Below are 20,425 nucleotides of genomic sequence, written 5' to 3'. Positions count from 1 at the left end.
TAAGGATGACCTTGAAATCCTAATCATCCTGCCACCACCTACAGAGTGTTGTTTGAACTACACCTGGTTTATAGGGAAAAAGATCAAACCCAGGACTTCCTGCATGCTAGGCAAGCATTTTACAAACTGAACTACAATCTCGTCAGTCCTGGAACTGGAGTTACAGTGGTTGTGAGCCACCAGGCTGGGAACCCAGCTCAGGTCCTCTGTAAGCACCACACTCAAATTAGCCACTGAACCATCTCTCCAGTCCCTTCTAATTTATTTTTTATTAAATTATGTGTATAGTCGTGTGTTTGTGGGGGTATGAGCACAGGTACCCATGAACGGCAGTGGCATCAGGTCCCCCAGAAGCTGGAGTTCTGAGTGGTTGTGAGTCACCGATGAAGGCGATAGGAAGTCTCTGCAAGAGCAGGGTACACTCTCACTCCTGAGCCTTACCCCCAGAACCTCTTAGACTGCTTTATGTGGGTTAGGAAGATGGCTCAGTGGGTAAACCACTTGCTATCAAGTGTGAGGGTCAGAGTTTCAATCCCCACGAACCCGATATTATATTATATGATGCACTACAGACTTTATTTGAATCTCATTAGAATGTATTTGACTGCTTGTTTTAAAGAACACAACTGGGCCATCCATGAACATAGGTTAGCTTGGAAAAGACACTTGTCACTTACAAGTGACAGGAGAGATCAAAGAGGCATAGGGAGAGACACTGCTGGGAGGAAACATTTCAAGGGTGGGAAACAAGTCAGCATTGGGAGGTGGGAACAGGAAGATCTGGAGAGTTCAAGGCTAACCTGGGGTACTAAACTTCAACAGAAACATCAGGTAAGTGGTTGAACATGGTGATCTGTGCCTGTAATCCCAGAGTCTGGGAAGCTGAGGCAGGAGAGTACTAAACTGAAAAACAAAATTCATTTACTGAGCAATTTGGCATAAAGACACACACACACACACACACACACACACACACACACACACACACACACACACACAGCTCAGGCTAGCCTTGAACCTACAACTATACCACACCAGATGATTCTTTTTTTTTTTAATAGTATCTCACATATGGCAGCAAGGCAGACAAATGATTTTATTTATATTTATGAGGCAGGGTCAGGCCTTGAATTTTGTGTGAGTGCATGAGCATGGAGGTTGGAGGACAACGTATAGGAGGTTTTTTTTGTTCTGTTTTTCGAGACAGGGTTTCTCTGTATTGCTTTGGAGGCTGTCCTGGAACTTGCTCTGTAGACCGACCAGGCTGGCCTCAAACTCACAGAGATCGGCCTGCCTCTGCCTTCTGAGTGCTGGGATTAAAGGCGTGCACGTGCACCACCAACGCCCGGCATAGGAGTTTGTTCTCTCCTTCACCATATAGATCCTAAGAACTGAATTCAATAGCAAGCTCTTCAGTTACGTAGCCAGCCCAGGCAAGAATTTCTGCTTGGAACTTTCTGAGCTGAAGTTCCAGGAACTTACCACCACCCTTTAAGGAGGCTGGGCTTTGTTTTGTTTTGAACTTAAAGGCCCAACCTCTGAAATTGGTAAAACCTCATAGCTATGGTAATGATCCAGTATAACCTTACTGGAATAAAAGGTTCTTAATTTTCTTACTTTTGTGCAATTGAAAACTGAATTACTGTCAGAGAACTGATGGTAGTTCCTTGAATGTCAGACAGAACTGCATATTTGTTCCCCAACACAATAAAACTTGTCTTTCAATGTTTCTTTGCCTTAGCAGTATTCATGTCCATAATACTGAGTTTCATTAGAACTTCTTCCCATACTTGGAGCGCACGCCACCTCCCAGCTCCAGGTCCCTTCCTCTTCCTAAATAGTCTCCTAGTCTTGTCCAATTTTTCATATTTACTGGTTTTCCTCCCTGGAGGTGTTGCTTTTGTTGGCCACCCTAACTGTTCCAGCATTTTTACAGGACTGCTTAAAAACCTTGATATAAATTTATATAAAATCACACCATTCACTTAGGATAGTGGTATACATGCATTGTTAAAAGCTGCTAGCCTGATTTTCACAGTTCAAGAAGTTCAGGGACTGGACTGATACCCCAAATCCCTTGCCAGTAATTTAAAAACGGCTGGAAGGATCTTGCCCACTAACGGGTGTCACTGTTAGGCAGGCCAACTACAAACCCTGCTCTATGTAACCCTTACTTTCTTTTAGCTTGAACCTCTTCCTCCAACATCCGTGTGGGAATTCCATACACGAAATGGGTATTTCTGGTGATCCAGTCCTCATTTAAACCCAAGTTAGCTGGGAGTGTGATGAAAGATGTCTATAATATCACAATTTGGGAGGTGGGGGAAGGCAGGAAGATCAGGAGTTCAAGGTCATCCTCAGCTACATAAGTGATTCATGGACAGGCTTGGCTACATGAGGTTTTTCCTCAAACAAAACCCCCAAGTTAAAAACAAAAAAACCCACCAAACCCTGGTTTATTTCTCAGTGATAACTGCTGTATACAGTTCCTTGGGCAGATGGGGGTGATCTACTACGTATTTCCTCGAATTAAACTTTTGAGTATTTTTAAAAGCAGGTGTACCTTAAATCATATTCAATAAAATATTGTAACGAACAGGGTCCTTCCTCTGCTAGAGAGCTTACATGCTATATTTTGGTACTGTACCTCTTCTTCTGCATCTATTTAGGTATGTATGCCCTTTCAGAAAGCCACAGAAGCCAAGGCAATCAACGCTTGAACCAGGCCACACAGTCAGCGGAGGCTGGGCAGGCTAGGAAAATCGCCAAAGCAAGCAGCATTCCGGAACCCAGTTTCAGTAAACTTAGCTGGCAACTTTGTCCAATTTCGAGCGGCCAAGGACAAAATTCACTACCGAAAGCGAACAAGATAGAGCGGAGGCGCCGCAAGGTTAAGTCCCTTGTCCAAGGTTACACCGTGCATATCAGGAGCGGAGGAAGTCCCAGGGCTGAACAGGTCTTAACTACAGGGCGCGATCTCCCTACGCCACGCCACCACTGACACGTGGTCGGGGGCAGTCTGAAGTATTTGTTGAATTAGTAATGCCTGAAAAGAAAGTTGACTGTGAGGAGCCCGGGTGAGGCTGGCGGAAAGGACAAACACATACACACACGCCACACAGAAAAGCAGTCCCCGAGCGGAGAAAGCAAAGCAGCCCCGAAGCCCACCAAGTTTTTCCCCGCAGCGCATTGGGGCGAGCGGCGGCCGGGCAACCCAGCCTCCAGCCGAGGTGGCTCGGTAGACCTCGGCCGCGGCCTCCGCGCGGGGCCTGAAGACACGCAAGGCCCGGAGGCCCGTCCGCCTTTCCCTTCCGAGTCCCCCGCTTTAAAGGAGCACACAAACACACGTCCCCGAGCGGTCCGCGACGGCCCGGCAGCCGCGCGCCTGGGCGCTGGGGAGCCACCTCCCGGGCGTTTCGCGTCCTCGTCCTCCCCACGCGCAGCGTGGCGGGCCGCGGCTGGGCTCGGGTGCTGCGGGGACCGCGGCCGGGCCGCCGCCGAGCACAGTCGCCCGCCGGCCGCGGGGCCTCGGGGCGGCGAGAGGCGGGGCGGGCGTGCGGGCGGGCGGAAGGAGGCGGAAGAGGAGGAAGAGGAGGAGGAGGCGGCGGCCCGAGCCGGGAGACGGGCGGGGGGCGGGCCGGGGGAGGGGACGAGCGGGATTTGCGGACGCCGCGCCGCTGCCGGGAGCCGGCGGGGGCCCAAGAGTGACCGAGTCACGGCGGGCGCCGGCGGAGCCGCGGCCGCGTCGGACCCGCCTCCTGGAGGAGCTCAGCCCCGGCCAGGCCCGGCCCCATTCCCGCCCCGCGCCGCCTCCCCGCCGCCGCCGCCGCCGCTGCCGCCGCCGCCGCCGCCGCGGGAGCGCTCCCCTGCCCACCCCGCCCCCGCGGCCGAGCCCGGGAGTCGAGTGGGAGTCGGCCGGCTGGGCGCGGGCAGCGCCGGGAGCCCGCGGTGGGGGCACACTGCAGCCGGGAGCCCGGGAGGGGCCGCGCCGCCAGCGTCTGAACTAGGATGTCCCGACATGAAGGTGAGAGCCGAGCCCCCGCCCCCACCGCCTGGGCCTCGGCCTACCCCGCCCGGGGTCCGGGCGCTGCCGAGGGCAGCGGGGCACCGGCGGGGACGCGGGTCGAGCCCGAGTCGCGGGGCTAGGGGCCCCGAGGCGACCGTGACCCGAAGAGCGAGCGAGAGCGGGAGCGGCGGCCGCAACCGTGGCTTGCGGCGGCGGCCCTGAGCTGGGCCTGGAGCCGGAGGCGGGGCGGCCGAGCGGCCGGAGGCTTTGCACTGTCATGGGGCGGGAGAGGGGAGGGGAGGCGGCGGGGCCCGTTACCGGCGGGAGCCAGGCTCTCGGGACTCATACCGGACGCCGAGGCCTGGCCGGCCGGGCCGAGGGCACCGCGGGGCCCCAGCGCGGCCTAGCTGCGGCGGCTCCCGGAAGAGCCCAGCGCGGTGGCTAAGCCGGGTCGCGGGCGTGCGGCCGCGGCAGGGGAATAAGGGTCCGGGCCCGGCGGACGCGTCCGGGGTTCGGGAGGACTACGGACGAGCGACCGCCCCGCCTGAGGGCCGCGGCGGTGCGGGCGGGAAGGCGCCGCGGCCCGGGCAGCCCTCGCTGACTGGAGCTCGCCCGGCCTCGCGGTAGGCCTCGGCGCGTCCCTGGGCTCGGGTAAGGCAAGTTCCCGGGGCGGATTCAGCCCGGCCGCGGCGAGCAAACTCCCTGCTCCGTCACTCGGTCGGGGCGGAACTCGCTCCCGGCCAGCCCCGGGCCCTCACCTGCGTGCGCTGCCCACCGAAGCAGGCTTACGGCCGGGGGGCGTTTGGACTTCCGCGGTGCCCTGTGAAAACAAGCTAGGGTTCTGTGGCTACGAATCAGACCACTCACGTCTCAGCCCCACGGCACAAAGGCACAAGTGTTTTAAGGCCGACGGATCGGCGATGAACTGGTGAAAAATAAGTTAACTTGAATTTGCTACCATATGGTTTAGGAAGGGGGAGGGGGCTATGTGCTCTTTGTTTCACTACGGCAGGTTTTACATTAAAAAGTAGTCACCCGACTTAGGGAAAAGTTTATTTCACAGCGGTTAATGGAATATTGTAGAAGTGACTTGAAAGTACCGTGTCCTTTAGATTCTCAAGTCCAGGATAGGTGTTCTGGGAGTGGAGAAAGTTTGTGGAGGCCGACTCTAGGGTGTGCTTCACCGAGGAAAGGCATTCTTAGGGAAATACACAGCGTGGATTTTCTAGGTTGTAAAACTCTCATTGATTAACATATGTTTAGGGCAAGTTTGGGAATTTGCATATCTAATGACAAGATTGAGATTGACTCCGAACATTTTGTGTTCACGAATTCTGTATTTAAAAAAAATTAGGAAAGAGACTTCTTGGGGGCATTTTTTATTACTAACTGTTGAAGTTTAGGAATAGCACGTTACTTATTTTATCCCCAAACAGGAACAGAAATTTAGAACTCTGTTCCCACAAACCATTCTGTATACTTAATGGGAATGTGTCCCTTATCGCTGTAATTTGAAAACAGTTGTAGTTAAGGTTATAATCTATTCCATTTGGAGATGTTAGGGTTAGTTTTAAATTGCAGCAGTAGGTGTATTGACCACCTTCAAGACAAAATGAAAGTGAGCATGGGCTGCAGGCTCTAATTCAGGAACTAGATTAAAATAACAGAATAGCAATTTAGAGAGTTGGATGTCTTGAGATCTTTGCCCCTCCAGATCCAGAATGTTCTTAATGAGCAGTAGCCTGGAAAAAGAGTTCTTTACCCTCAGATGGTGTGTTAGAGTAATTAAAATGGCTTAGATAGATATAATATCCTTCTATAAAGCACACACTGTAATTTAAGCCTGTGTTTCCCTGTTTGGCCCTGGAAAGTGTGCTTTTATAAAACTTGTGTTGCCTTTTAGTTACTTGACATCCTGAAATCTGCAGTACCTTTTTTGGCAACTTAATGCCAGATGTTTCTTAAATGGGTGTGTTGAAGATGTTGTACAGCGTTGGACAAGTGAGTTTATATTTATATGCATACATTAACTAAATTTATTATTTATTTACTTTGAGACAGGGTCTCATTAAGTAGCCCTGGCTGGCCTGGCCACAGATTCTGCCTGCCTCTGCCTTCCCGAAACTATAATTAAAGTTGTGTGCCAACAGACAATTGTAGTTTAAGGGTCTAGTTCTGGCCTCGTGCAGGGATAATAGTTTCAATGTCACATCTGTTCTCGAGGTATGTCTGTGTTTTGTAGTATATTATTTCAGGCAGTAATCTTCATCTGGAGGGATTTGACACATCAGCAAATATAGGGTAGGATCCCAGGTTTTTACTTACCTCTCTCTTCTTTTGGCCAGCTAATCCTGTTTCTTTCAGCTTCATTTGTTTTTTTTTGAGATGGTTTCTCTGTGTAGCCCTGGCTGTATGAGAACTCAGTCTATAGACCAGGCAGGCTTCAAACTCAGATTTGCCCAATCTGCCTCCAGAGTGATGGGACTGAAGGTGTGCGCCGCACTATCTGGCCTCAGCCTTGTTTTTGAGACAGGATCATGGTACCGATTCTTGGCTGACTTGGACTCAACTATGTGCACTAGGCTGGCCTCACACCTGCTGCCACCCATCTGTTTCCCTACAGCCATCTCCCTTCTGTGACACCACACCTAGCCTAGCATTTTTTAGTGATCTCGTTTTGAGCTCTTTAATCATCTGTCTTCCACATTCTCTGCAGTTCTTTTCCTCAGATGTATGACCCAGAACTGACTGTAGTAGTCTAGTGTAGGTCAGAGCTGTGCTACCTGTAATGTTCTTGCCTTCTCCTTGCTTTTCCAGGCTTCTTTGCACAAAGTAACTTCTCCCAACTCTAACCAATTGCTCTGTAGAATACAGATGATGTAACTTTGGACTACACAGCCCCAAGATGAACACCTGTCAAGATCAAGCACTGAACCCCTCTTGAGAAAAATGGATGCAGCCAAGGACACAGAGAAACGCTCTAGGCCAGGGTTAGCATACATTCTCCAAAGTAAAGGGTCAGTTAGAAAACATTGTCGGCTTAGCCAGCTATACGATCTGTCACTACCACAATTGTCATTTGAAAACCAGCTAATCAAGTGGTTGTGGCAGTGTTCCAATTAAAGCCTTATTTATGGACACTGACATTTGAATTTCATATAATTTTCATGTGTCATGAAATATAATTCCTTGAAACCCTGCCACTACCACCACTTAAAAATGTAAAAGCCATTCTTATCTAGTCAGCCAGCCAGTCAAGAACTGGAGGTGGCCACAACTCATCCAGGCATTGGAGTTTCCCTGATCCTGACCTTCAGTAAGGTCTAGAGTTGGGTGGCCTGGAACTGGTGGGAGACTTACCCTTGGTGTGACAGTATTTCCATTGGGTCATGAGCACATTCGGGGACTGAGCCAACTCCAGCACCTTGAGGTAGCACCACGTAGGCTGGGAGAAGGGGTGGGGCATAGGCTCCTACCTTTTCAGGAATGTGTCTGTGGAGGTGGCAGTCCCACAACGGTGATGTCCTGTTTGCTCTGTGACTTCACTGGGGAGAATTGCAAGGCCTCTTTTCACTTCATTTTGCTTAGCAAACATTTCCAGGTGGTAGCACCCAGTCACTTTATGTTCTCTGTAGCAACAATATCTAGTTCTGTTTCTTACGCACCAAACCCATTTGTTGTCTGTTTTCTGTGTTTACTTTTTGAACGGTCTCTGACCGGGGCTGCAGCTGTGCAGTTGTAGAGACCATGCTGTTGGGCTTCTTGTTCTTTTTGAGACAGTGTTTAGGTATCTCTGGTTGGCCTTGGTGACCAAGAGTGACCTTGAGCTGGTGATTTCCTCCTTTTCACTTCCCTGCTTACAAGCAAGCCTGATTTACGGAGTATAAGGACTTGAACCCGAGCCTCACACTTGCTGGGTAAGCATGTACCAGCTAAGCTGCGTCTTCGGCTTTGCAGTGCATGGTTAACCTGCATCATAAGGCTCTGGATTTCACCACCAAAGGAAGATAAAAGGAGTCAGGTATGGTGTCGCTTGGCTATTAGGTGTAGCCACTCTTCTGTTACTGCTGGAGGATCCCCTGAGCCTAGTAATTTAATGCTAGCCAGTTCCATCCAAAGAAACAGCAAAACGTTCAGGCTTGTACCTGTATTTCCAGCACTGTCAGTAAGTTGAGGCAGAAGTGTGTAGAGGTCCATCCTGGACTACTGTATCTCTCTCTCTCTCTCTCTCTCTCTCTCTCTCTCTCTCTCTCTCTCTCTCTCTCTCTCTCCATCTTAATGCCATATTTTGGTGAACATTTTTGAAATGTATGTGATTCAGAGTTTAAAAGTCAGGAAATAGCCGGGCAGTGGTGGCGCACGCCTTTAATCCCAGCACTTGGGAGGCAGAGGCAGGTGGATCTCTGTGAGTTCGAGGCCAGGCTGGACCGACAGCCTCCAAAACAATACAGAGAAACCCTGTCTCGAAAAACCAAAAAAAGTCAGGAAATAGCTTTGTAAATAAAAACCTGTCAGATTGTCAGCTCATTAACTCAGTTATGAGTGTCTAGTTGATTATGTGTATTAACACAGAGCTTTAAATTCTTGGGCTGTTTTGTTACTCTGTAAAATGCACTGCTAGGTACTGAGGAATGTAGGGAGTAAGGAGACATGGTCTTTCCCTTAAAGCCTGGTAGGAGATGTGCTTTTGTAGAGTTTCTGAGGAAGCGCCCCTGAGGTGGGCCCACAGAAAGATAACAGGCAAGTGGGTGTCAAAGTGTATGCAACTTTGTAAACGCCTTTGTTCAGTTTTAGCTTATTTAGTATACATGAGTGAGGGGGGCTCAGTGTGAGCACTGGGTGTGTTTGAGTTGGGATAACTTTAGAAGTCGGTTCTCCCCTTCTGTGTGGGTCCTGGGTCAACTCTGCTCACCATGCTTAGGTGGCAAATGCCTTTACTTCTTGAGACATCTTGCCCCATTTTGCCCAATTTTAGAAAGGGAATCTATTTTGATTTTAATATCTTTTGGTTTTTTTCCTCTCTTTTCTCCTACCTTCCCCCCTCCCTCCCTCCCTCTCTTGCTCCCCTCCCTCTCTTGCTCCCCTCCCTCTCTTGCTCCCTCCCTCCCTTCCATACAAGCTGGCCTTGAACCCCTGTGTTTCCACCTCAAGTTTTGGGATTGCAGGTGTGTTCATTACTATACATACCCACTTTCAAATAAGTTTGTTCTTGATACTCTTTATTAAATTAGATATTGCATGTATTTCTTTGTTCAGGAAAGGGGGTGGTCAAAGGACAACTTTCAGAAGTGGGTTCTCCTTTTACCTTCACAGGAGTTCTGAGTTTCTCGAACTCAGATTGTTGGGTTTGGTACAAGCACTTTACTTAGCTCTGCTACTGGCAGCCCTGCTACTGTTGAGTTTTCTGGGACAGGGTCTCATATAGTCCTCACTGGCCTTAACCTCTCTAAGACTGGAATGAGAGATGCACAGCACCATGCTGTGTTTATGCAGTGCTGGTGACCAAACACGGAGCCTCACGTGTTCGGACAAGCAGTCTACCAGCAGAGCTACACCCGCAGCCCTTGCTAGTACTGCCCTTGGCAAGAGAGAAAACTGTGGTGTCCTTACATTGATTAATTTACTTGGGTGTTTTGCAGTGCTCAGGATGGAACCCAGAGCCTTCTACATGCCAGACAAGAGAATTACCATAAACCAATACCTCAGCCATTTTAAAGTTTTGATAGCCTTCCTTACTTTATGAACTTACTGTGTCCCAGGCAGACCTTCAGCATGTGATCCTCCTGTCAGCTTACATTGTAGCTGGGGTGCAGACCTGTACTGCAAAGCTGTCTTAACCAACTTCTATTCTACTAGCTTTTTGAAGGTTTTTACTTGCATGATGATAGTGGATAGATGGGACAGGCAACACATTGTTATTTCTTTCTCAGAAACATCTAACACTGTTTGCTTACAAAATGTGAAGCACAGAGCTGTATAAGCTATCAACTAGTTAGTATCCGTGTATGTTACCTTTTTGCAGCACTGGGGGTTAAACCCAGGACTGAAGTACACATGCTATAAGAGCCCCGCTACATCCCTGGCCGTCAGCTTTGGCTTTCTGAGACAGGCTCATGCAGCCCTAACTTGCCTCAAACTTGATATGTAGCTGAGGGATGACCTTGAACTCCTGATCTTACTGCTTCTGCCTCCCAAGTGCTGGGGCTACATGTGCCACTATGCCTTTTTTTATTGACAAAAATTAAGTATTAACTTTTATCATGTACAACATGTTTAACTGAGTGTTGTAGAGTGTCAGTTATAACTTCTTGAAAGTTGTGCCTATTTGTATATTTTTCTTTTAAAAAAACTCTAGTATTAAACACACATAAAGACATAAGGTAAATTGAGTATTTTTCAGAATTTGAATTTTTTTTCAGAATTATCAAGCCAGGTTTGATAATTGGCATGTAGTTTTACTTCCCACTGAAAATGCCATCACGTCTTGACTGTGTCCAAAAATCTTGACAGTATTAAGACACTTCCATTTCCAATAAATCATAGATTACTTTTACTTTCTCTTCTTTTTTTGCCATGTGGAATTCATTTTGTAGCCGAGGTTAACCTTGAACTTGTAGTCCTCTGAGGTTGGAATTGTAGTCATAAGCCATCATGCTCAACTACTTTGACTTTTGTAAACAATAGATAAGAACATAAATTTATGAGAAAACACATTGTATTTTAATTTCTAGGTTCTTCATATGAATTTCATTTTGAAATATATTCTTTCATGGATTGGTATTTTGTGTTTAGGTTCAAACTGTACTAAAATAGTACTTTCTTGTTTAAACTCGGGAACTTAAATAGAAATAAATTTCATCTTGGAGTTTTACCACCACCCATGTCTGGCTCCTGAGAGCCCCCTGTGAGTGATTCTTAGATTTGTTAGTCTATCTAAATAACCAAGAGTAGAAATCCTCTTCTGTTTTTACTTGGAGGTGCTGATTAACAGAGAAAGGGGGTCATGGGAAAGAGGACTAGGAACTTTCTTAGAAGAAAAATGAACAAACTATGTTGAGCAAAAACAGTGCAGGGAGCTGAGTCCTAGGGGCCTGACCTGGATGGCACTGAGTACGTTTGTTTCACTTCTGCCTCTGGTTTCAGGTTAAGTCTGTACTAATTTAACTGTGTTGGAATTTGCTGGTCCAGTTAGTGTTCATTCAGTGAATGTTTACGGACTGGTGCCACTCAAAGACATCCAGTGCTGGCCACAACTTGTAAATTCCTTCCTGAAGATGGAACTATTCAGTGGGTCTGAAACACATGTGTGGAAATTAAGTACTTTCCTGTTGGGCTCTCATCCAGTGTGCTGGAATTAATCTTGAAGTTTATATTTTATGACAAGGTAGTTAAACCATGTAAGTATATTAGTATTTTGTCAACAGTTACATGAGCCTGCCTCCTTTTAAGTTTATTTTCATTTACATTTCACAGTCTGATTGTGCCCAGCAGTTCATTTCTTTCCTTTTCAGTATTAAACCGTGGTGCCATTCTGAAGTCTTGGTGCACATCTGCATATGTAAAAGTATGCTAAAATAGATTATTCCTCATAGATTTGTATTTATAGTTGCTTAGTGAGAAAAGAGCTCAAGTGATTAAATGTTTAATTCTGTGTTCGAAACCCTTAGTTTTTGTTTACAGGCTTTGTGCAGTCCTGCTGGGCCGAGCAGCTAGACCCTACTTCTATCATTCTTGGTCTACCAGCGTCCTCCTCTGTGCCTGTCCAGGCTTGGCAGTGAAAGCAAGTGAGCTGCTCCCTAGGAGCTAAGGACACTGAGAGGAAGCTGTTGTAAACGTGTCTTTTTCTGCCTTGATGGTGGAAGCAGGTAGTCTTTACCTGCTGATCAGTTGACCATCCCAGATTCTGATAGTTACTCCTATGATGTTTGTGTGGCTGTACTAAGGGGTAGATATTGGGGTACAGGTCAGAAGAGGGGTTGGGACATAGCTTAGTTGATAGCCTAAGCTTCCTGAGTGCTGGGATTATAGTTGTGCATCACATGTGTACTTACATTCTCTGGTAACTACATTAAAATGTTAATTTTTTTAATGTATTTATTTTTTGTGAGAGGATTCTCTGTGTGGCTTTGGAGGCTGTCCTGGAACTCACTTTGTAGACCAGGCTGGCCTCGAACTCACAGAGATTCGCCTGCCTCTGCCTCCCGAGTACTGGGATTAAAGGCGTGCACCACCAACGCCCGGCGGTGCTATTAATTTTAAGACGTTAATAACACCCTAATATTGTACCATGCTATTTCTAACATAGTATGCAGTATTTTTGTTTTGTTGTTAAGACCTGATTGTGGGGGGTGGCTCAACAGTTAAGAGTCCATGGGGGCACCAGTCAGACATGTGGTGCACATGTCCACATACAAATAAAACACTCACTCATATGCATAAAATAAAAATCTTTAGCTGTCGGTAGTGGCACACACCTTTAATCTTGGTGCTTAGGAGGCAGAGGCAGGTGATTTCTGTGAGTTCAGGACAGCCCGACCTAGTCTACAGAGTGAATTTCAGGACAGCCAGGACAGTTACACGGAGAAACCCTGTCTCAAAAAAACAAATTAAGTAAGTAAATAAGTCTTTAAACAAAAGACTCCAGGCTGGGCTGAAATTCATTGGGTAGACCGGATGCCCTGGAACTCCGGATTCTCATACATCCACGTCCCAAATGTGTGAGTGCGTGTTTTATCAACCTTGCTTACAAGATTACTAATGAGTCTTTTGGTTTGGTTTGTTGGTATTGCTGAGGAATTGAACTCAGGACTTTGTGTAGGTCAGGCAAGTATTCCACCACTGAACTACATCTCTAGCCCTTAATGAGATTTTTATATTTGTTTATGAAATCTTAAATCTGATGGGTGATTTATGTAGTGTATTTAATTGCTACCTTTTTATCAGCAATTCCAGATCTCAGCTGAGTTTCATCTTTAGATTTGTGAGTTCATCTTTTCAGCATATCCATAAGTGGGATATTATGCTTACTGGGCCACTTAGTAACATTCTGGATTTTTCTTTTTCAAAAAAAAAATGTTTTTAGCCTACATTAACAAACTATACCTGTCATGGCAGTAGAAACCCACTTTGTAAACAGCAACTAAATCTTCTAGTTTCTTGAGGTAGTCTGCTGGCCTTGAACTCACTGGTTCCTCTTACCCAGAGGATTTACAGGTAGGAGCCACCCTGGCTAATATATGTACTATTTTCTTTTCGAGACAGGGTTTCTCTGTATTGTTTTGGAGGCTATCCTGGAACTCACTCTGTAGACCAGGCTGGCCTCGAACTCACAGAGATCCACCTGCCTCTGCCTCCCCGGTGCACCACCACGCCCGGCCTTTTTGTTGTTTTGTTTTAATTATAGTCTGATCACCTAAGCAGGGAAGGTTAAGAGATTTGGAGTGAGGTTAATGTGTTGATGGAGTTTTAATCCTCCTGTTCTGGGGAGTGTGTGTACAGCTTGTAAAAATTGTGACTACTCCATGACAAGTTCTAAAGTAGTTCAGAGGACAGTGAGTTGTTCTGATGGAGTTAGATTTTTCATCCCTTAGATTAGGATGACCTCTCTAGGCTTGCTAATTTATTGCAGATGGTTTTATTTTATTTATTATTTGTTTTTTTTTCTTTTTTTGGTGGTTTTTTTTGGGGAGGGAGGAGTAGTTTGAAACACTTTATGTAATCCTGGCTGTCCTGGAACTCTGTGTAAACCAGCCTGTCCCTGGCTCCCAAATGCTGTAACTAAAGCCTCCTGGCCTACCTGGCTGCAGATTATTAACATTATAGAAAGATTTGATCTCAAATAGCTGTCGTGTTTTCGTTTGTTTTTTAAAGACTTGCTTGCTGTCAATTACAGACCCTTGAAAAGGCAGGTGCTGAGGAGAGAGCCTAGTGATGGAGTACATGCTGTGGAGTTATCTGGAGGACAGATGACTGTCCTCTCCCTTTACCATGTGGATGCTAGGGATTGAACTCAGGGCATCAGGCTTGTTAGCGAGTACTTTAACACTGGGCCATCTCACTGCTCCTTGTCTGTTAGAAATGGGATGTCTTCTGCCTTTGTTCTACTGAAGCAGTTGTGCCACGCGCCTGGCGTTCCCGGGTTCCTCCTTAGCTCTGCCCCATCAGATGACTGGAACATCATGTGTTGATTACATTTGTTTTCAGTAGTGCAAGATACTACCATTATAGTTAGGGGCTTTTTTGTTGTTATTGTTTATTTTTCTGCACCACCCTTTAGCTGGGTACTCTTGTTTTTTGTTTGTTTGTTTGTTTTTTGAGATAGGGTTTCTCTGTGTTGCCCTGACTGTCCTGGGACTCACTCTGTAGGCCAGGCTGGCCTCACACTCAACAGAGATCACTTGCCTCTACCTCTGGAGTGCTGGGATTAAAGACATGTGCCGCTATGCCCAGCTTCTATTGGGTTTATTTTTTTTATTTTTATTTTTCATGTGCACTGGTATTTTGCCTACGTGTATATGTGTGCGAGGGTGTCAGATTCCCTGGAGCTGGAGTTGCAGACAGTTGTGAGCTGCCATGTAGGTGTTGGGAATTGAACCCTGGTCCTTTGGAAGAACAGCCAATGCTCTTAACCACTGAGCCATCACTCTGTTTCCCCCACACACACGTGCCCAGTGGTTTTCTAAGTGTGGTCCAAGTATAACCAGTATGGGCATCACTAAGTGGGTATGTTATCTAAAAAGTACACCCTCAGGAATCATGCAGTTAAGCCTGGGGTAGTGGTGGTGGCACATGCTTTTAATCCCAGCGCTTGGGAAGCAGAGGCAGGCTGATCTACATAGTCATTTCCAGGATAGTCAGGAGTATATAGACAAATTCTGTCTTCCCCCACCTCAAAATAATGATGCCATTAAGTTAAATAAAAACAAACAAAAAAACCCAAGAAACAAAATAACTATCCACCTACTTTTAGTGGTTTTCTGTTGGGTGGGATTCATAGCTATCTGAGGCAGTTGTAACCCAGAGATGCAAGCTGGATGCTTGATTGTAGAACTTGCTGAAAAGTTATTCTTTGATTCTGCCTAGGTCTGTCTACTAGAGGAGAGTTTGTGGAGTGGGCCCAGCAATCTGTATTTTAACAAGTTTCTACTTGGATCAAGAAAGGACCAAAGTGTTTAATGGGGCGTGATTGTTGCAGGTGATAGACACAAACAGTCTGGGGACCATTGCCAAATAAAAAGAAAGCTGTTGACCCTGGTCCATTCTTTTTGAACCACATTGTATTGTCACCTGAGAAGGCGGGAAAGGTGTAGCTCACCACTGTCTGTTCACCCATGCTGCAAGCTTTTATTGACTTCATGTTTGGTATCAGTCTGTTCTGGCCACAGGATATGACACTGAAAAAAAGAGAAGAGGTTATTATCCCTATGATGTTCGGACTGTGTTAGAAGTTCATAGGCCAAATGAGCCCATTCTGTTTTTGTAAATAAAGTTTTATTGGGAACAGCCAGATCTGGTCATTTATGTCATCTCAGCTGTATTTGTACTGTAATAGCATAGTTGAATAGTTCTGTCAAAACCACTGGAAATATTTACTATCTGGTTCTTTACAGAAAAAAAATTGTAGGTTTCTGGTTTCTGCAATATACTATAAAAGAATAAATATGCAGGAGAGCTTTTGGAGGTGGCAGGTGTTAGGAAAACCCATAAAGCAGGTTGAGGGAATGGAGCTCCTTGTAAATGAGGTTATCAGCGAGGGCTGTCTGAAGATGGCCCCTTAAATCTGAATTAATGAGGACGCGGAAAGGAAAGGTGGAGTTTAAAGGAGAAGGGAAGACAGCGAGCCGACGGGTCCTGAAACTTGGAATGCTTTTAGAGAGGCCTGGTGGCTGAGGGCAGTGGATGGGGTAAAAAGGGAGGAAGTGAGGTTGGCACAGTTGGCCATGTCCTTCTGTCATGCCCCACCTGGGGACAGTTTAATTGGTAATGTTTTAGAAACAAGTTTCTGTAGCTCTGCAGCCAAAGGGGTCTTTGGGTGAATGGATGTCAGAGGCTGAGCTTACCCAGTTTTGTCCTCCGAGTAAGGATCTCCCAGGAAACTTTCTTTCCAAATGTCACCCACACGAATCAATTTAAGTTTGTTTTTACTCAGCCCCAGTGTGTCTTGCCTGTTTTTTATTTTTTCTATAAAGTGGAGGTATTGATGGAAAACAAGTCTCTCTTAATTGAATGTTAAACCTTGAGCCTAGGATTGAGTTGTCTTCATTAGCTTTCCAAAGGGAAGAAAACATTTTTATGCTGTGAGCCAGTAGTTGTGGAATCACATGCCCTGGTCTGTACCAAACAAGAGTTCTGCAAAGTAGCATTTACCTACACTTTGAAAAATATGTGTTTTTTTCCCTTATGTTTCATTAAAAGGAAAAATATTATTGTGACCTTCTAGATTGAGTTCCCATTCTACTAAGGGGATGTGTCTTGCTGAGACCCTGTCTTCCCCTGCTCGATTCCAAACATTGAGTCTTAAGGTTGAAGTTGTGGTGATGGGCACTAAATTACAGAAGTTTTCCACTTGTGGAGTAGATGGGATGTTAGAAGCGAAAAGGACCACAGGCGTGAAATAAGATGCTGTAGTCCCATTGGGATATGAAAGCTCTATAGCTTTGGCAGGTGTTCATCAGAGAATGTATTTCCTAAAGGGTGTCATTTCAGTTCCAGACACAAAGACATTAATTTTGTGGGGGGGTTTTGAGATAGGATTTTCTGTGTAGCCCTGGCCATCTTGGAACTCACTCTGTAGACCAGGCTGGCCTCAAAGATCTGCTGCCTCTGCCTCCTGAGTGTTGGGATCAAAGGCGTGTGCCACCACCCCACCCTGCCCCCTGCTTGAAAATCTGTTTTTATAGGAAGCATTGGATGGAGATAGCCAAGTAAGAGAATTGTAGGAGGTAAAATACAGAGCTACAAAAAGAGGAGATAGCTTGAAGTCAATGAGACCAGCTTCTCAAACTGAATACCTCTGTGTAAGTAGGAGTGAAGTGTATTACAGACATCGATTGACTTGCCTAAGGTTCCAAAGGGGAAGTGGAACAAGGACTCCCTTATTCGGACTTCCGGTTCTCTGCTGCACAGAGGGATGGCAGTGGCAGCCTCTCTGACAGTTGCTGTGAGATGAAGTGCTGATGTGTGTAAGGTTTGTGAGTCAGGGAGCCCGGCAGCAATGAAAGGTGGCTCTGTTTTATCATGGGAGACGGGAGGAGAGAGAGGTGGGAGCGAGGTGGGTAAGAGTGCAGGGTTTCAGTTGCCACATAAGGGCAGTTTTGTCACTTTCAGTACATATTGTGGGGTGGAGGAGGGATTACGCCTCAGAAGTTTTAAGTAAACCAGACATGGTGACACACATCTGTAATCCCAGCACTCAGAGAGGTTGAGGCAGGACAATTGAGAGTTCCATATCAGCCTGGGCTACTTGAAATTCTGTCTTAACTAAACAGAAAACTGGTCCAATGAAAAGTGGCAGGTTTTAGAAAGATTTGTGTGATAGCTTGAGATAGATTGGTGCTTTGACAAGGAGACTGCTTCAAGGCTTCTTTCTAAAATGCGCTTGAAGTAAAATGACCTAATTTACCAATGGCATTAGGAACAGAAAGGGAAAAGGTGACAGGATCGAGTCTCATTGTAAGAGAGCAAGAAACAGGGTGCTGGAAGAGTAGCAGGTTCTTCTAGCAAATCGGGAACATATGGGCAGGGAGGGAAACCATGTTCAGCTTTTGACATTTCGAATTAAAGGTGGTAGTGGAATCAGAGGTTGGAAAATGCACATACTACTTCCTCACAGAAGCCTGGGGATTGGCGCTTTCTCAGGAAGGAAGCACAGGAGTAGAGAAGGGATCTCATATTTAACAGCAAGGGACCGAAAGACTCAAGGTAGTTGAGGACAAAGGGATTAGCTTGGAAGCTGACTTTCTTGGTAGTGCCTGTCATTCAGATATTGACGGACTTGCCCATTTTCTTTATACCTAGGGTTCTTGGCAGCAGAAATGGGAGGCAGGAGAAAGAGAAACTGACAGTCACCAAGGATCTGTTAGAGTACGAGAATTTCACATGTACTGACCATGTAATTGTCATATCAGTCAAATGTTAGCTGTTTTGTATTACAATTTTATTTGTGTGTGTATAACTCAGCAAAGTCTGTATTGTAGGTTAGGAAGCTGAAGGCTTATTTGTCCTAGGTCACACGAATAAGAAATGCTAAAAAGTTAGCCAAAATTTTGGAGCAAATTCTATCAGCAACCAAAACCAATGTCCATTTCTATTTAATCTGAAGGTCAGCAAACCTGTGTGTTTGGCCAGCTAGTGCATTTGGCTTTGTGGGCCTTAGAGTCTGACTTATGGCTGCCTCACTCTGTTGCTGTGTAATGAAAACAACTACCAATGATGTAGAAACAGATGAACATGGCTGTGAGAGCCAGTAAATTTTAGGGCACTGAAATTTGAATTTCATGTAATTTCAAAGCACGTTAAATACTGCATTTATTTAATTTAGCCTGTCCCGTGGGTTGAACCTGGAGGCTGGAAATGGTAGGCAAGCCCTCTGTCACACCCTTAGCTTCCCAGACTTTTTTTTTTTTTTCCAAGACAGGGTTTCTCTGTGGCTTTGGAGCTGTCCTGGAACTCATTCAGTAGACCAGGCTGGTCTTGAACTCAAAGATCTGCCTGCCTCTGCCTCCCCGGTGCTGGGATTAAAGGTGTGCACCACCGTCCGGCTACTTCCCAGATATTTAAAAATGTAAATGCCATTGTTAGCCAACAGGCCGAATGAAAACAGATGGCAGGCTATATTCCACCCACAGGCTGAAGTTTGATTATTCTTGATTTTTTATGTGTATGAGTTGTTAGGTCTCAAACTCTGACAGCCAGCCGCACTGCCTCTTAACATCAAAGCTCTCACTGGCTGCTTCTCCCCACATCCATGCCTCAGTCCTTACGTGTTACAGGGTCCTCCTGGCTGGCATACCCCACCCCTACCCTAAACTTCTCCAGTCCAGGGATTGGACTGAGCCCTTCCCCCAGCTGCTCCTCCTGTATCATCTGGCCATTTGGGCTACATTGACTTTTTTTGGCCTCTTTGCTACTGGTCCACGTCCCTCTCTCCTTTCTCCTCCCTCCTCCACTCACATGGCCCAGCTCAGTCAACTGGTCATGTTCACCCCGACTTCTTTGGTTGCCTCTTCACCCGGCCCTGCTCGACCTCATATCTGCAGTGCTCTCTCTCCTTTATGGCTGCAGTAACCCTCCACCATACATACCCAGGAGCAGTTATGTCCTCTTATTATGTCTTTTTTTTTCCATTCATGAGTGTTTGGCAGGGTTGTACATATATGTTCCACGGACATCCCTGGTGCCCATGGAGCTCAGAAGAGGATGTCAGAATCCTGGGATTGGAGTTGCCAGTGATTGTGAGGGTTCTAGGAACTGAGCCTGGGTCCTCTGTGAGAGCAGTGAGTACTTTAACCATGTACCAACTAGCACCCACCCACCTCTTTTTCTGAGACAAATGTCTGATTAGGTAGCCCAGACTAGCCTTGATTTGAGATCCTCCTGCCTCCCATGCCTGCCTGTCTTGCGTTCACTCTGGAAATATGCTAGGCTTGGGGGCGGGGGACTCCAGCCTTCTAAGACAAAACAGAAAATACTGGGTAGCAGGAACCCACGTTCATGCTAACATGGAGAAGAGGAGAGAAATGATAGGCCCCCTAAATTTCTTTTTTTATTTTTTGTTTTGTTTTTTCAAGATTGTTTATCGTGGCTTTGGAGGCTGTGCTGGAACTTGCTCTTGTAGACAAGGCTGGTTTCGAACTCACAGAGATCCGCCTGCTTCTGCTTTCCGAGTGTTGGGATTAAAGGCATGCGCCACCATTGCCCCCTAAATTTCATGGAGGAGTGTCTGAGGGCATCCCATAAAGAATGGTAGGTGTCAGATTAACAGGTCATGGCGCTGGGGAAGGCAAGTTGTTAGGTTTGGTAATTGATTAGGCTTCGGAAAGGAGTTAAAGCTGGGTTTAGCTCGATGAGTTCAGATGTATTAAAGCATGGTTTGAAGGTGGGAGCAGTAACCATTGAAGTGAGGAGTGACTCCTTTAAGCTCTGCCTGCGGCAGCTCCAGCTCCGTGGTAGTAGAGCTGCTTGTTCAGGGTGGCACACCTTGTGGAATGAGAAGACACTGAGACTGTCCAAGCTCTGGGGAATTCTCGAGTGGAGGGGCAGGGCAGCTGTGAGAGCCTGGACAGAGCCTGGTGCTGAGTAAGGAAGGTGGCTTTTGTCATCTTGACACACACTTGAGTCAGTTGAGAAAATGCCTCTGCCCCGGTGGCCTGGAGGCAAGCCTGGGCAGATAGTTTTGGATGGCATAAGACTGGTCCGTTA

The 20,425-nt window shown here is 46.5% G+C and overlaps 2 protein-coding genes and 1 long non-coding RNA gene across 4 annotated transcripts in view; 2 read left to right on the top strand and 1 right to left on the bottom strand.

Annotated features, from left to right (window-relative positions):
- The window catches only part of LOC110342469, a 41,078-nt gene extending 40,140 nt beyond the window's left edge, over nucleotides 1-938 (bottom strand). Inside the window, exon 1 of the long non-coding RNA XR_005874544.1 lies at nucleotides 801-938. This is a non-coding gene — a long non-coding RNA (uncharacterized LOC110342469). The remainder of the gene's footprint in view (nucleotides 1-800) is intronic.
- A 2,104-nt stretch (nucleotides 939-3,042) lies between these two features.
- LOC121136550 (WAS/WASL-interacting protein family member 3-like) lies at nucleotides 3,043-4,007 on the top strand. Its single transcript, XM_040737090.1, has 3 exons — nucleotides 3,043-3,064; nucleotides 3,186-3,904; nucleotides 3,966-4,007. Exons 1-3 carry the CDS (start codon nucleotides 3,043-3,045, stop codon nucleotides 4,005-4,007), a joined length of 783 nt encoding a protein of 260 aa, XP_040593024.1.
- The window catches only part of Kcmf1 (potassium channel modulatory factor 1), a 58,685-nt gene continuing 42,129 nt past the window's right edge, over nucleotides 3,870-20,425 (top strand). The window contains exon 1 of one of the 2 annotated variants that reach the window (XM_040739421.1): nucleotides 3,870-4,024. In XM_040739421.1, coding sequence (XP_040595355.1) covers nucleotides 4,009-4,024 — 16 coding nt within the window. In that variant the 5' untranslated portion in view covers nucleotides 3,870-4,008. Of the gene's footprint in view, nucleotides 4,025-4,421; nucleotides 4,658-20,425 lie in introns of those variants that run through there. The other variant, XM_040739422.1, reaches the window with a different exon arrangement.

The sequence above is a fragment of the Mesocricetus auratus genome, unplaced genomic scaffold (genome assembly GCF_017639785.1).
Source record: "Mesocricetus auratus isolate SY011 unplaced genomic scaffold, BCM_Maur_2.0 Super-Scaffold_100676, whole genome shotgun sequence".
In the NCBI taxonomy this organism is placed as follows: Eukaryota; Metazoa; Chordata; class Mammalia; order Rodentia; family Cricetidae; genus Mesocricetus; species Mesocricetus auratus.
Note: the sequence above shows the minus strand (reverse complement) of the source record. Positions and strands in the feature narration are given on the sequence as shown.